Here is a 14,437-nt window from a genome sequence, read left to right as displayed (position 1 = left end):
CACGCCGTGGAAAAAGCCTGCCGCCAGACGACAGGGCCTTTCCAAAGATGCCGTTTTGTTTGCAAACTGCAAGTACTTGTACTGCATTCCTTTTCCTTAGGCATTTTCATCCCGTGCCGCTTCTCTTTTTGGGGCAAATCATAAGATCCGGGAATCTTAACGCCTCCAATTGTCTATAATGTGATTCAATGGGTTGTTGAAGCCTCGAGCGCTCCGCTTCACGCAGACTAAAGAAAATGATAAATGTATAAAGACAAAGGACTAAAAAAAAAAGAAAGAAAAAATGAATATTATTCGGGGAAAGGTCTTGCTTCCTCTTGTTTACCTTTTAAAAAAAAAAAAAAAAACCAATGAACTCATTTTTTTGGGAGAGAAATCAATATGCACAAGTTCGAATTATTTATTCATCTGTCTCTGCCTTCTGATGTATACACTTGCACGTTCAAATGCAACAGAAACAAATCACAAAAACAAAGCTCTCATAAATAACCTTGGTTTTCGAAAGCCTTTTTATTGTAAGGGCATGCTATAGATGGAACACCTCCAACTCCTCCTAGAAACACAAATGAAATTAAGAAGAAGAACGAGAAGAATTTACGAACGACCACCACCCGCCATGAATCAGAACAGTGCGCAATTGAGCCGTGGAGTCGGGACAGCGACGAGCCGGACCGCTCTCGGCGTGGTGAGACCAAACACGTCGCCCATGTCGAGCTCGCTGGGCTTCATCCCATCCGGCAGGGACCAGTAGAAGCAGTGCATAAGCTGCGCCACGGCCAGTTCCAACCCATACAGCCCCAGCTGCATCCCCGGGCACGACCGCCGGCCCGAGCCGAAGGGAAGGAGCTCGAAATAATTCCCTCTGAAGTCGACCCCGGAACTATCACCATTAGATATGAACCTCGACGGCCGGAACGTCTCGGCGTCCTTCCATGCGGACTTGTCACGGCCGATGGCCCAAACGTTGATCATGACCCTCGATTTCTTTGGGACGCAGTAGCCGTCGACCTCGCAATCCTCGGCGGTCTCGTGGAGGAGGAGGGGGATGGGAGGGTGGAGGCGGAGGGTCTCCTTGATGGCGCACTTGAGGTAGGAGAGCTTGTCGAGGTCGCTTTCTTGGACCTTGCGGTCCAATCCCACCACGTCGGTCAGCTCTTGCTGCACCAGCTTTAGCTCTTCCGGGTTCCTCATTAGCTCTGCCATGGCCCACTCGATCGCCGAGGCCACCGTCTCCGTGCCACCGAACATCACATCCTGCCCCATTCAGTGAGTCAGCTTTTTTTTTTTTTTATGTGGGTTCGGGTGGTTGGGAGGGGGGTGATGAGGTTTTAGTGAATCAGTTCAATGTTTTGAAAGTTGGCCGTGAAAGAGATGTTTTTTTTGTTTGTTTGTTTTATTTGTATGTGAAGAAGAAAGTAAAAGGATGGCTTTGAAGAAAAAATAATAAGAAAAGAAAAAGTTTGGCTTTTGAACCGAAGATAAATTAGAAAAAGAGAGAGCGAGCGGGTTCCCTTGTTTCAAAGCTGGAGACTAGTCAGTACTCTATGGTTGCAAAAAACTGGATGGAATTGTGTTCTATGTGGGTAAGGCTTAGCTAGCTAGAAAATGGCACGGTCATGTGCAATCGGTTCGAGTACTCTTGCTTCTTGGGAAAAAAAAAAAAAAATAAAAGGAAAGAAGTCTACGCTTGACGTGATAACCAAGTGCTGGGAGAAAAATGGGTACATAGAAGGAGACTCTTTGGACCGTTAACGTACCATGATAATGGCCTTGATGTTATCCCTGGTGAGCTTGAGGTGTCCCTGGAGATCACCACCGTCCCCACCTTTGCTGCCTGGAGAGTCCCCAAGGAAGGCGAGCATGTCGTCGACCATGTCGGCATCGTCGGCGTCAGCCACCTTCGGGTTCGCCAGGTGTTCGTCGAGGATCTTGTCGATGAAGCCGTCGAGGGCCCCCCGCGCCGCCTTGAGCCTCTTGTTGATGCCCTGCATGTCCAACCAGCTGAGCCACGGGATGAAGTCGCCGATGTTGAACGCGCCGAAGAGCTTCGAGAACTCCTGGAGGATTCCGATGAACTCATCCTGGTCCTCATGGCTGTGTGTTCCAAAAGCGGCCCGGAAGATGATGTTCTTGGTGAGGTTGAAGACGAGCTCGCCGAGGTTGACGGGGAAGCCGCTCCGGTCGGCGGCGGCGCGGAGGGTGGTGTCGACCTCGTCACGGACGGAGGCCCAGGACTCGGCGCGCTTGCGGCTGAAGAGCTTCATGACGCAGAGCTTGCGCATCTGGCGCCAGAATGGGCCGTAGTGAGCGAAGGCCATGTCGGCGCGGTCGTAGGTGAGGTAGGTGATGGCGATGGTGGCCGGGCGGTTGGAGAAGACGTTGTCCTGCACCTGGAGGACCTGCCGGGCCACGTCGGGCGTCGACACGGCGAAGGCGTGGAGATAGCCGAGGCGGAGGTAGCAGAGCCCGCCATACTTACCGGCGAGCTTGGCGAGGCCGCGGTGGGTCAGCTGGTCCATCATCAGCATGTTGCCGATGATCGGCAGCGGCCTAGGCCCCGGCGGAAGCGGGAGCTTCCGCCGCCGCCGCAGAGAAAGTACGAAGAGGAGAGAGAAAGGTATGAGGAAGTACGTTATAAAACGCATGGTAGTGGTCTCTTGGAGGCAATCCATGGTTGCTCTTCCTTTGAGACACAGAGAGATATGGGAGAGGAAAGGGCAGAATTCTGCTTTTTTTTAGTAGGGTTCTCGCTCTTCCCTGAGGGACTAAGAGGGTGGGAAGGCTAAATATATAGTTTCAGGCAACTAGTAAATAAGGGCGAAGTTTTGAAGTCTTCAAGGTTAATTAATGGAGGAAGTAGGTGACGGACACATATATTTTTTTAATTGGAAAATCACTGCTTATCCTTATTTTTTATTTTTTTAGTAGTGATCAAATTTTTTGTTTCAACATATGATAGCTATTCTAATCCTTTAAAGTGATCAAGACTTATTTTTTTCCAGCGAAGGTTAGTTTCTAAATTTGAGTACGGATCAAATATACCACCTCTGTACGTCCTTGTAAGAGAGAAGAAGAAGAGAACAAAATTGTCCTCCTTCCTTTCTTCCTAGCTTTTTTCTTTTTCCTCCTCTTCCTCTTCTTTTTTATTTTTAAAAAAATAATAATTTCATACGGCCCTAAAATGAATATATTCTACTAGATAAAAAAAAGTACAATAAAAAAAAATAAACCTCCTACGTAGGTTCAGATAACCTTTCCGAAGTGCCGAAAAAATACCTTTCTTTTATATGGCTTATTTTTTAATAAAATATTTTTTAATTAAATTTCTTTTGTACCTCGCGTTTGTTTTATATTTTGTGTCGGTATGGTGCATAGCACGTCGTTCTGCAGATATTTTTTATTTTTTTAGTTTGTGGTGAGGCTTTGAGTAAGATATTACTTCGGAAGTTGCGGCGGGATGGCTCGTTCTAAGGTGTTCAGCCGGCAGACGAAGTGGTAGGTAATCAAAGGGCCGTTGTGAAAAGTTATGAGAAGGCGAGGTAGGGCCGGTGGTATATTCAAGCTATGCCGTCTTCTTGTCCTTATTCGTGGTCACCTAACCCCATCTCCTATATGTCCGAACTCCCTTCATTTTCCTTGGAAGATTAATTATTATCAAAACTTCGCTAAAGGGACAGGCCAAAAACTTTAAAACGTTCTATTATACCAATTCGGTTCGCCGGATAGGTCAGGTCTGTTTCTTGAAGGAAAACTGGACCTAGTCAAAATTGATCGATCTAACAATCGGGTTAACAAAAATCCAATATAGAACTGAAATATAAGGGAATTTCGCTCCGCTGTTGGCATACCAAAACTCCAATCAGGCTATGTTCTAATATCATGGTATTAGGTTTAATCAGTTGAAGTTGTTTGGACTTAACAAAATTTTAATTTGTAAACCGGGCACAACGCTTAGACTTGATTCAGAGGAAACTTGACATGCCAATATACTGTTCTTTTTTTTTTTTGAACGAAACAAGCCAAGAGGCTCATTTCTATTGAATCTAATCTTAAACATCAAGCCGGTGCGCCTCACCCTGACCTGATCTCTATCCTGCCCACTTGTTTCTCTACTCGCAAACTTTCTCCAACTCTTCTAACCCTGCTCCTTTTTCCTCTCTTTTTTTTTTTTCGAACCTGACCCAGCTTTAGGATATCATGTTAACCAGGAATCCATACCCACAAGCAATCCCTAAACTTATTTCCAACCAAACTTCAAACAAGACTTGACGTTATCTTCTTAAGTAGATGATTCCGGACGATGGTGGACCGTGGCAGGTTTAAGAACACCTGTCACAAGCTCTTCCAGCGCGTCCAATAATAATCTCAAAATAAAAGATGAATAATAATAAAAAATCAATTTTTTAAAATAAAAAAAACAAGTGGGTCCCTTGTTTGGCGCATGTGGTGGGCGCCACATTTCGTGGGCAGTGCGCCATTTACGAAGAGAAGAGGCGTCTCTCTATGGGTATTAGGCTGGGGCCCATAAAGCTGCGGGCTGACCTGGTGATTTCGCGATGCCACCGGTGACATCGCGACGTTGGAGCTAATGAATGCAGTTCCTTACCTTTTTCCTAATTTTTTTTTAATCTCTAATCACAAAGTGGAAATAAATGCTCTGCTTTAAGTACCAGTGATTTGGACGCTGATGGCTGCCAAATTGGAGGCGAAAACAAAATATCTGAGGTTACGTTGATTCGTCAGCATGACGGAGTATGATTATATGCCGCTTATTGGTTTTTTTTTTTTTTTGGTACACTCGCATATATATATATATATATATATATATATATATATATATATATATATATATATATATATATATATATATATATATATATATATATATATATATATGCCTAGATCATCCAATAAAAATTTTTAAGTGCTGCGCCGCATAGAAGGCCACTCAGTCAGCAGCTGTGTTGGCCTCTTGATATAGCCTCAAATGAGCAACAGTCCCATGCCATCCACCATATGTCATGCAGCAAGAACTGTCCATCCAACTCGGAGAGCCATCCGTAGATTTCCTCGATCACCGTAGCCATTGCTTATTGGATCATAGCTTAGCGCTGATTTTCTCTTTAAAAACAAAGATATTAGTTTCCCAGTAGCTTGGAATCCCTTTGGAAATTTCTCGTTTTCATTAATTTAGGATATATTGGATGTGATATTTGGTACTCATATTGGATGCGGCTTCATCTTTGAAGATCTTGCTGGTATTTTTTTGATCATATGAAATTGGCACCCATATTAGGCTCGCATGTAGTCATGGTTAACTTATTTTATTTTGTTTTTAAATATCGTTTATATGATATGAGAGTATTTATGGGTGATTTGGCTAAAGTAATCTAACGAGTCGATCCAAACCAATCTGATTATTGAACATGAGCTCAAAAAAGTTGAGGCCGAGTTGGATTTGGGTTGAGAAACTCACTTTAAAGACCAAGTTGGATTGTGTTCTATGCATAAATCTGAGAGTCTTGGGTTGTGTCTGAGTTGATCTCTAGCCGATCTTATCACACCTAATTTTTTTATTTAAATAGGAGAAGAGCATTTTGTCATTTACTTTTATCGTCTAAATTATACCAATTAGAATATGGTAACTAAATTTGCGACCAACTTGGACTAAATCTTAGCAGTAAATTAAAAAATATATAGAGGAGCTAGTGGATTAGGATAAGATAAGTATGACTGATTTTCATTTCATCCATGCAAGACGGCATTTTATACTGGGTCATAACTACCATAAATGCCAATTTTTTTAATAAAGTCTTGGATGACTTTTGCCTCCCTTAGCATCACAAAAAAAAAAAAAAAATCTACCACAAATGGGTGGCATATTGCTTTTTTTTTTTTTTTTTGTTGAAACGTGGCACTTTGGGCCACTAGAATTTACAGCTTGTGGAGGGAAGCAAGATTCATGGGATTTTTCACTTTTTCTGCCCTGCGTTGGCAACTTAGCTCGATCGAGGGGAATGACAAGCTGGTGAGATCATCAATGTAGTGATCAACTGAAATCCTAGGTAGGTGCTGGCGCCTTTATAGTATTCTATGATCTAAGCTTGCTTTTATTTTTTTACAAAAGTGCCTAAGTTGCTTTTTTAATTTTGTCCGACCAGAAACATCTGCTGATCTAAGACCAACGACAACATGACATGCCTTGTTATTTACTCAATTCACTGGCCCTACCGGCCCAACCATGGTACCCACAAATATAAATATATATATATATATATATATATATATATATATATAGAGAGAGAGAGAGAGAGAGAGAGAGAGAGAAAGAGAAAGGGAGAGATTGACAAAATGAGCCAATGATTTGGCTTGAAGAAATTATATCTTACACCATGTGTATGATGTGGCCATGCATCATGACAATCACTATCTAGCTCCATCCATTTGTCTTGGCAATTAGCCCACAAGAATAAAATGCAGTAATTGACGTGGTACACAGCTAAGCTGGTGCACGTTGGTGTACAGAAAATAATTTCTCCTCGTCTTAGGATATAAAGATTATCAACCCCTTCATGAAAATGTAGCAATGGAGGTTTTCTTTTTCTTTTATTTCTTAAGCAAATTGTTGGGGACCAAGTATTTTTCTTCCTAATTTATGTAGCTGCTATCCTTCACTATCTGAACTGTTCACTGTTCTCCTTCTACCACAACAGTCAAAGGTGTTATTGCGTAACATCTAATTTTGATGGCCAACACAATCAAAATCTGATATAATTTAGCAAACACAAGAAAAAATGTTCTCCCGCGTGATTTCGGTGTGAAAACATTTCACGCAAATTAACTTTCTAACGCGCATCCAGATGGATGCAACGTTTCAATCCGACCGGCATGGTCTCAAAAAACGATTCAAACATGTGTAATGGCGTGCGAAAGCTTTCTTGTTCTCCATCTTTTTTACTTGATCGATTCAAAGTTTCTATTGTTTATAAAATTTTGGTGGCAACGCCTCCCTTTTCAACAGAAAACAAAGTTCCCACGCTTAAAAATCCATATCGATTCGTTTGAAAAATCTCTTCGAAAGAGGAATCAGAAGTGGTGTAAGGCGACCGCAATCTCATTAGTTAGCCGGGAACCTTGACCAGTCTAACGTTATCTAGGCCTTTGAGTCACGTAAACTCCTTATAATTAATTTCCTGTCGAAATCTCTCTCTCTCTCGACCAGTGGAGTTTCGCTCATCAGTCAAGTACTACAGTTCTTGGAACCAAACACTGCAATTATTGACCTATAGAAGTGGCGAGCCTTAGAGTCTTCACACTTCGGGCTCGCTTTAGTTCGCCAAAAAAAAAAAAAAAATCTTGTTTAGTCGAAGTTTTCATTTTTTTTTTGAAAAAGTAATGTTTCTATAAAAATAAAAAAATAAAAAATTAAGATTTTTTTTTCAAAAAAATTTTTAATCTATCAAAACTCATGAGTAAGATTTTTTTTAATTAAAAGTATAATCGTTGTTTGATATAATTTATTTAAAAAAATAGTTGTTCAACCAAATATAAGTCATTTCGAAATGTGTCACTTTTTCATGACCAACCAGACACGCCAATTTTTTTTTTCAGGCATCATATTTTCAAAAATATTTTTTAAAAAATATTGTAGTAATTTTTTTTTAACAAATCAAATAAGTCCCTCGTAAGACCATTTTCTTACTTAGGTTTCACATATGGTCCTCTTTTCCTTCAAAAGTTGGTCACAAGCGAATCAGGAAGCCAAGGGAAGAACAACACTTGAAAGCCACGCAGAGCGCCAAAACAAGTACGTGTGGAAGGATGACCGAACGGAGACAAGATTAGCAGCTGTGAAGTCTACCTCGTTGATTTCCGGTGCTCAATAAAACTTATATATGGAAATAATCAATTGTGGTTCTTTCAATGAAACTCTTCCCCGACTTTATCCTAGGCTTAAAGCATGAGGCCGACATCCCATCCCAGTTACTCAACAACCATAAAGCCACCTAACCGAGGTGGGGTGTCGAACTCCCTGCTGATCAATAAAATTTTCTTTTTGAAGTGGGAGAGCGGCATAGTTAATGCTGGCTTAGGAGAGGGTAGTTGAGTGAGCAAACTCAAATTGCTTTCTTAAAGAAATTCGTTAAAAATCAAAAATTTGATATTTTGGCTCCTTACATTTTTCCTAATTTCCTGATCTCCAATCTTAAAGAGGAAATATATCGATTGGGTTGGATAGGTTTAGGCACGGTTTGCGTTGGATTTGGATTTAAGATTTCAGTCTGGCTCAAATTCCGATTGGATTGAGATCAGAGCTGATCATGAGCCAGGCCTCGGACCCAACCTATATTCATTTTTAGTCGGACTTGAGTCAAGCCTATTCCAAATTTAATATTTTTTATGTCTAAGCCTGGACCATAATGAGCTCGAATTGGGACCTAGATAGCAGGTACCTGCTCCAATTGGAACCTTAACCGGAACCTATATAAATATGCAACATAAATAATTAGACATGGTTTCATTTTCCAATATCTCACCGGTATTTCTTTAACTTAGATTTATAAGTTGCCGTCCTAAGTCATTTTGTTTCATTTTTAAATATTATTCATATGGTGTGGGAGCATCAACAAGCTGAACTAATCCAAAATCAACTCGATTTTGATCCGGAGCTCAAAAGAAGCTCAAGTGAGGTTGGGTTGGGTTCTGGGCAAAGGTCTCGTGAGACTCTTGGGTTGGGCCATTCCTGATTTCCAGCCCAGTCTCTCCCAGCTCTAATTAGGAGATGCATGTTTCCCTCATTTGTTTTTGGTTGCCCAAGTTATAGTGACAAGGATATGGCAACTAGATTCATGGCCAACTTGGATAGATCATAAGTTGTAACACAAAAACCAAAATCTATATAGATTTGATGAACTGAGCAATGAGCGGACGGGCGAGTTTTAGCAATTCTTTGATAGTTTGTTCTCCATGATCATGATAGATTGAAGGTTGTCTCCCATGCAAGGATCTCGACTCAGCAAAGTGCTACATAGCCCATTTAAAACATTCTCAACTTTCACATTAGACAAATCTTATCCATGGTGGATTAGAGTATCCAAATTTACAGGAATTTAGCATGCGCTTCTATAACTGAAGCCTTCCTCTCAGTAGGATTTAAATGACTTCTCCCCCTCTCCAACACCTACTCATGTTCAACCAAGGCCTACTAGTTTCAACCTGGCCGGCCCAGTTATTAGGCAATAGGCCGATCAAACCTGGACACTGAATGATAAAGTCCAAGTCAAATTGTATGAGGACTGAATTTGGGGCCTGGCCTGTGAAGAAGTCACTACTAGTTTGGCCCAGATTCATGCAGACCTCGGCCTGTTGACACATGGGCTACAGCAATGGAATCACCCATGTCAAATGCTCATAAAAACAGCTCGTAACATTTGAATATGGAACCTTATATGAAGTAGCCTAACTTGCGTGGCCTACTTCAGTGTCTTACTGCTCTTTGTGGGTCCCTTGTAAGTTATCTATTTATTTATTTCAATTCTGAAAGCACTATAATTTGTGCCTTACTGACTACAAAAGGATAATGTTGCAAGTGCTCATAACATGACTTGGACCAGAGCTGAACTGGCTTTGGGGATGAGATTTAGGGGCTTGATCAATCCATCACTCAGGTAACCTGATTCAAATTAATCAAATTAATTTTGGTTGGTCGAAGTCAGGCCTGTTCGGACCAATTGGTTCAAGCCTGATTCTGTGAGTACCATTGAGCTGAAAGGATACTGAGTCCTTATTTAGGATTCTTACCTGATCCACTACTACGAGTTGTGTCTAGGTCATGTCTACTGCCGGTTGAATCTGGTCAACCCAACCCACTATTCCCCAAGCAAGTGTATACGCTTAGGCAACTATTTAAGCTTCAATTATCCCATCTCATCAATGTGCCATTAACAAATACATGCTAAAGCTTTATTGCTGGAAATGAGACTCCCAATATCCTGACCATCGCTTTTTGATTAAAGATGGGCTAGTGCCGGCAAACATGCATATCCTTTTATTAGCTAATACATTTTCTCGCCACCTTTAACTTTGCAAGGTATCTCATATATATATGTGGGGAGGGGAAAACAGCCGCTGGTCTAGCAGTCTTGGAGCTTCAAAAAAGGTTTACATATCCGTGACTCATGAACTCCTGAAACTATTTGGTTTGTAAGGTTGGATGATCTAAACTGTTTGTACAACGAAGCAGGGTGTAAAAGATAGGACATGGGCTCCTTTTGAATACCAAAAACGCAAGGATAGTTAAATTTTTTTCCCAGGAGTAGTCATTCCATGAGATTTTGTTGGAACAGCTCTTAAGTTGAAGGCCTTTTCATCAATCGGAAAAGGGGCTAGGAATAAAAGTGGGAGACCTTTTTTTCTGAAATAAAGTTATTCTAGCTAGCTCTTCCCTGAGATATTTTTTTTAAAAAAAAATTCTTTGGCAGGAATGAGGTTTATTACAGTCCTTGTTCATGTTTTATTTCAAAGCGAAAAGGAGCTTTAAATTTTGGTGCCACCCAACAATGATCAACCTTTTCGCAACGACTATAATAACAACAAAACATAAAAAGAATCAACAGATAGATTTTAAGTGAATCAAACCTCCCAAACATCTCCCATGAAGACCGGTTCTTTGCTTTTATGGACTCCCAGGAGGCAATGCATCAAAACGCTCCAATCGTCACATTACCAGTGCCTTTTTTTTTAATTTTTTTTTTTTATGATGCACCAGTGGTGCATGCAAAGAGAGGTCAATGCCCCATGGTCAACCAAATGGCCAAATGGCAGACGAAATTTACCGTAGCAAGCTTGATATCAATTAATTATATTAAAGGTTTCGATTTGTGCTGCCATATCGACATCGTCATCCTCACGGTATAGATATAATGTACAGGAAATGATTGGCCAACTTAGAAAATTCAATTAACAAAATGTATTCAAGAGATGTGACGCATCAAAGTATTTACGGTTCGGCTTCTTTTTTCCTTTTTTTTCTCCTTCAGAGAGAGAGAGTTCTAAATTATGCACGTATTTCTCGTGATTGGAAATTGGAAACGACTCGTATTTTCTGATTACACGGTAAATCCCTAAGTAATTGATAACTTGCTAATACAAAATAGCTGTGCAATTGGTCATTTGTTTGCACAATAAATAGGCAGTCTTAAGACCACTCTCTTATATCGAACTCAAATAGTCAGCAATTTAAACTATTCGGATGATTCAGGTAAGTTAGGACACCAGTAATTATCTAAATACATCTAGCTAATATTTGGCCAGCTACATCCAAACACTGGTTGGAGCATGTCAATGTGGGAAGTATTTTAGTGCGAACAACAAATTTTAGGAGTTGTTTCTTCCATATTCTTTATTTTCAGCATTTTTTAGACTTGTTGGGTTGATTTTTCTCTCATTTGGGCTTGTAGCATTTACTTTTCCCTTTCAGTGAAACTTGGGTCTATTGGTTGGGACTCTCTCCTCAACATAACACTCGGACGAAGTTCTAATTTTGAAACTCCAAAAATTTAAATTTAAAGATCTATTTATTTATTTAGTTGCCTTCTAGTAAGGTTTTTGCATGCTTCTTTTAACCCGCTCTATGAGAGGAAAAAAAAAAAATTATTTATAGAGCCATATTGATCAAGTTGATAAAATTATTGGATGTTAAATATGGGCAACCCTGATTCGATTCTATCCTCACCATAATTTTACATGGACTTATTGATCACCACCCCCTCCCCAAACATATAGATGCACAATCTAATTTGCTAAAGCATGTAGGATTCATTAGCTTTTGACCAACCAAATCAGTTGATTAGACCAAGCCGACCGACTAGCAGTGCATTAAAGATGATTAAAACTTATTAAGGAAGATGGTTACAACCCTACACACTTATGAGGCACATTATAGGGCAACTGCAACTTGTCTCGCACGTCGACGGTTACTGCATGCCTCCACTTTTTCGGGCAACAGCTCTATGCCCACTCTCCTATATATACAAGATTCAGAAAATCTATTGGTACACTTTTTTCATTGTACATAGCTCTCTTGGATCTCTATTGCTTCCAAAATCTTGGCCTGACTTAGACAAAGAGGAATCCCCATCGGATCAAGTCCGACAATCTTTAGTGTTTCTCATTTTTATTTGCACGCCGATCAATTCTCATCAAGTCGGACGGACTTCAACATCATCTTCATCAAGCTGGATTTCTGCAACATCAATATGCAATATGGTTTTGTGTTTCAGCAGAGATTGCCTAGGGTATAAACAGGATTTGACAACCTAAGAAGGCGCCACAAAAATTTAATCCATCATCAATGCAAACCAACGGTAGTCCAGTGTAATAATGATACAGGTGGAACCCGTTATGCCCTCTTGATCGGATCCCCCAGCCAAATTGCACGTGATCACTAAAGCTAGTGCCAGGGTGCGAAGATGATGATGGAGGAGAACCTAAGTTTTTTAAGCCAGCTTCATCCCAATTCAGTAGATGTGCCTTGCAAGCAAGAAAAAGCGGAAAAGGTGGAATAAAAAAGCCAAGTGGCTTTTAGGTTGGAAGTGGATGCGAACCACCCCCACTCTTCTCCCCTCCCACACCTGTCCAACCAGCCATGGGACCGTGACTTTTTCTTTATCTCCTTCCCATTATTTTCAAAGTATTTAAAATATCGGGCCATGTGGGATCGGGTCACCGGTTCCGTGTCCATTTGTGCCCTCGGATTCTTCCTCCTTGGTTTTGAAATTTGATTTCCACCGTCAATCACGTGAACCCTATTTTCTTTTCGTCGGCGCCTAACTCGGGGATCGCGTCGGGCGCCAGTTGGTCCGCTCCCTCGGACCGTCGTTACCCGACCCGCCTCCAACGGTCGCAATTCGCGCTTTGGATTCGATCGCGGATGGCCCAGTGCCCAGCCCACGTCGCTGCTCCACGCATCTATGACTACTTGGTCTCAGTTTCTTCTTAAATTTTTTCTTCAAAAACCGAATTGGATGGTCGCTTACATGGCTGACTATTCTGAAAATATCTTATGGTCAGAAGAGAAAGAGTTGCTTCATACACTTCGTAATTTTTTGTTTTCTAATTTTATTGAATATATTCGTCCACATATTTTATAAGAAACCTGTTAAAAAAAAAAAAAACTCGAGTACAACCATATTATAACTGTACTATATGTAATTAAATTTCGATCGTATATAATTAGGCTTTGACCTAATGATTTTTTTCCGACTACTCTATCGAATCCCATTCCCTTTCCTAGTAGCAAAAATTGGCACCATCAGTCATAATATGACATAATTTGTCGTTATAGGGATTTTATTCTTCACAATCCTCTCATGTACACTGGATGCAAACATATGGCCCGAACCTCATGGGATCATCCCTGCAAGGCAATGAAATGGAGTGGAGGGTATTTTTCAAAAGTGGATGTATCTTAGTACTATGCCAAATGGGTCATACTTCTCAAAGATGATAAAAATGGGTATCCATAATAGGTTGGATTTAGGTGTGGGCAAGTTACTAGCATGAACGCTATCACGACAAGTTGCACTCATGTGCTTCCGTGTCTTCCTCCTCCAGGGACAAATTGCTAATCGGTCTCCAAAATTATAGAATATTTGACGATTTTTGCAATGTACGCGGACAAATTGGTTACAAGTTTGTGACTCGTATGAGACACACAAGAATGATCGATGCCGCTGCCTAGATTTGACGGAACCAATCGTCCAAAATACCTTGATACGCTCTTTCGCCGAACCTGCCAATGTGATCTTCCCTTGTCGCTGTGAGTTTGATGTGAATGTTTTTGATGTGGAACAGATGCACGATGATCCATCGCTTCTTCTACACGGACGGAGGTGACGAGAATGGGAATGAAGGGGACTCGGAATTCCTTGGTTTGCATGCGAATGTTCAAATGAATTGATTATTTCACGACATCGTCAAGAAACAAAATATTAGCTAACCTAATCACCTCCATCAAGTAAATTAGATCATCGAACTGAATACAATTCAAGCTACAGTATCTTCAAAATTACTCCGCTTCGCTTACATAATTGCATCCTTGGAAATAGAGGCATAATAAGCTGCAAGGCTTTGAGAGGCAAGAGATTAAGCCACATTTTTTTAGAAATCTGGTGGAAGGTCCATTTTTTGGTTTGGAGAGGAGGGGAAAATTTACCAATCCATTTTGGTTAGAAGGTCCATTCCTTGTACAACTTTGCCTCACCAATGATGCAGTTAAGCACAATGTTCTTAACTTCCCGCAGAGGCAAAGTTTAAAGAAGCCGGTATTGATGCCTATACCCGAAAAGCGCTTCCAATATTCATCCTTCAATCTTGCTCACTGGCTCTGGCAGATATCCCTTTTTTAACATTTTTGTCTCCCAGCGCGAAAGGAAGA

The 14,437-nt window shown here is 40.9% G+C and overlaps 1 protein-coding gene across 1 annotated transcript; it reads right to left on the bottom strand.

Annotated features, from left to right (window-relative positions):
* Positions 1 to 382: 382 nt before the first annotated feature.
* Positions 383 to 2,797, bottom strand: LOC103712196 (cytochrome P450 84A1-like). Its single transcript, XM_008798657.4, has 2 exons — positions 1,758 to 2,797; positions 383 to 1,254 (listed from the first exon to the last, which is right to left on the bottom strand). The coding sequence occupies exons 1-2, from the start codon at positions 2,670 to 2,672 to the stop codon at positions 622 to 624; spliced, it is 1,548 nt and encodes a 515-aa protein (XP_008796879.3). The 5' UTR covers positions 2,673 to 2,797; the 3' UTR covers positions 383 to 621.
* Positions 2,798 to 14,437: the final 11,640 nt, after the last annotated feature.

This window comes from Phoenix dactylifera, chromosome 6, assembly GCF_051530095.1.
Source record: "Phoenix dactylifera cultivar Ajwa chromosome 6, Ajwa_hap1_PhDact_Kaust_v1.1, whole genome shotgun sequence".
NCBI lineage: Eukaryota > Viridiplantae > Streptophyta > Magnoliopsida > Arecales > Arecaceae > Phoenix > Phoenix dactylifera.
This window is presented reverse-complemented; position numbering and strand designations above follow the sequence as displayed.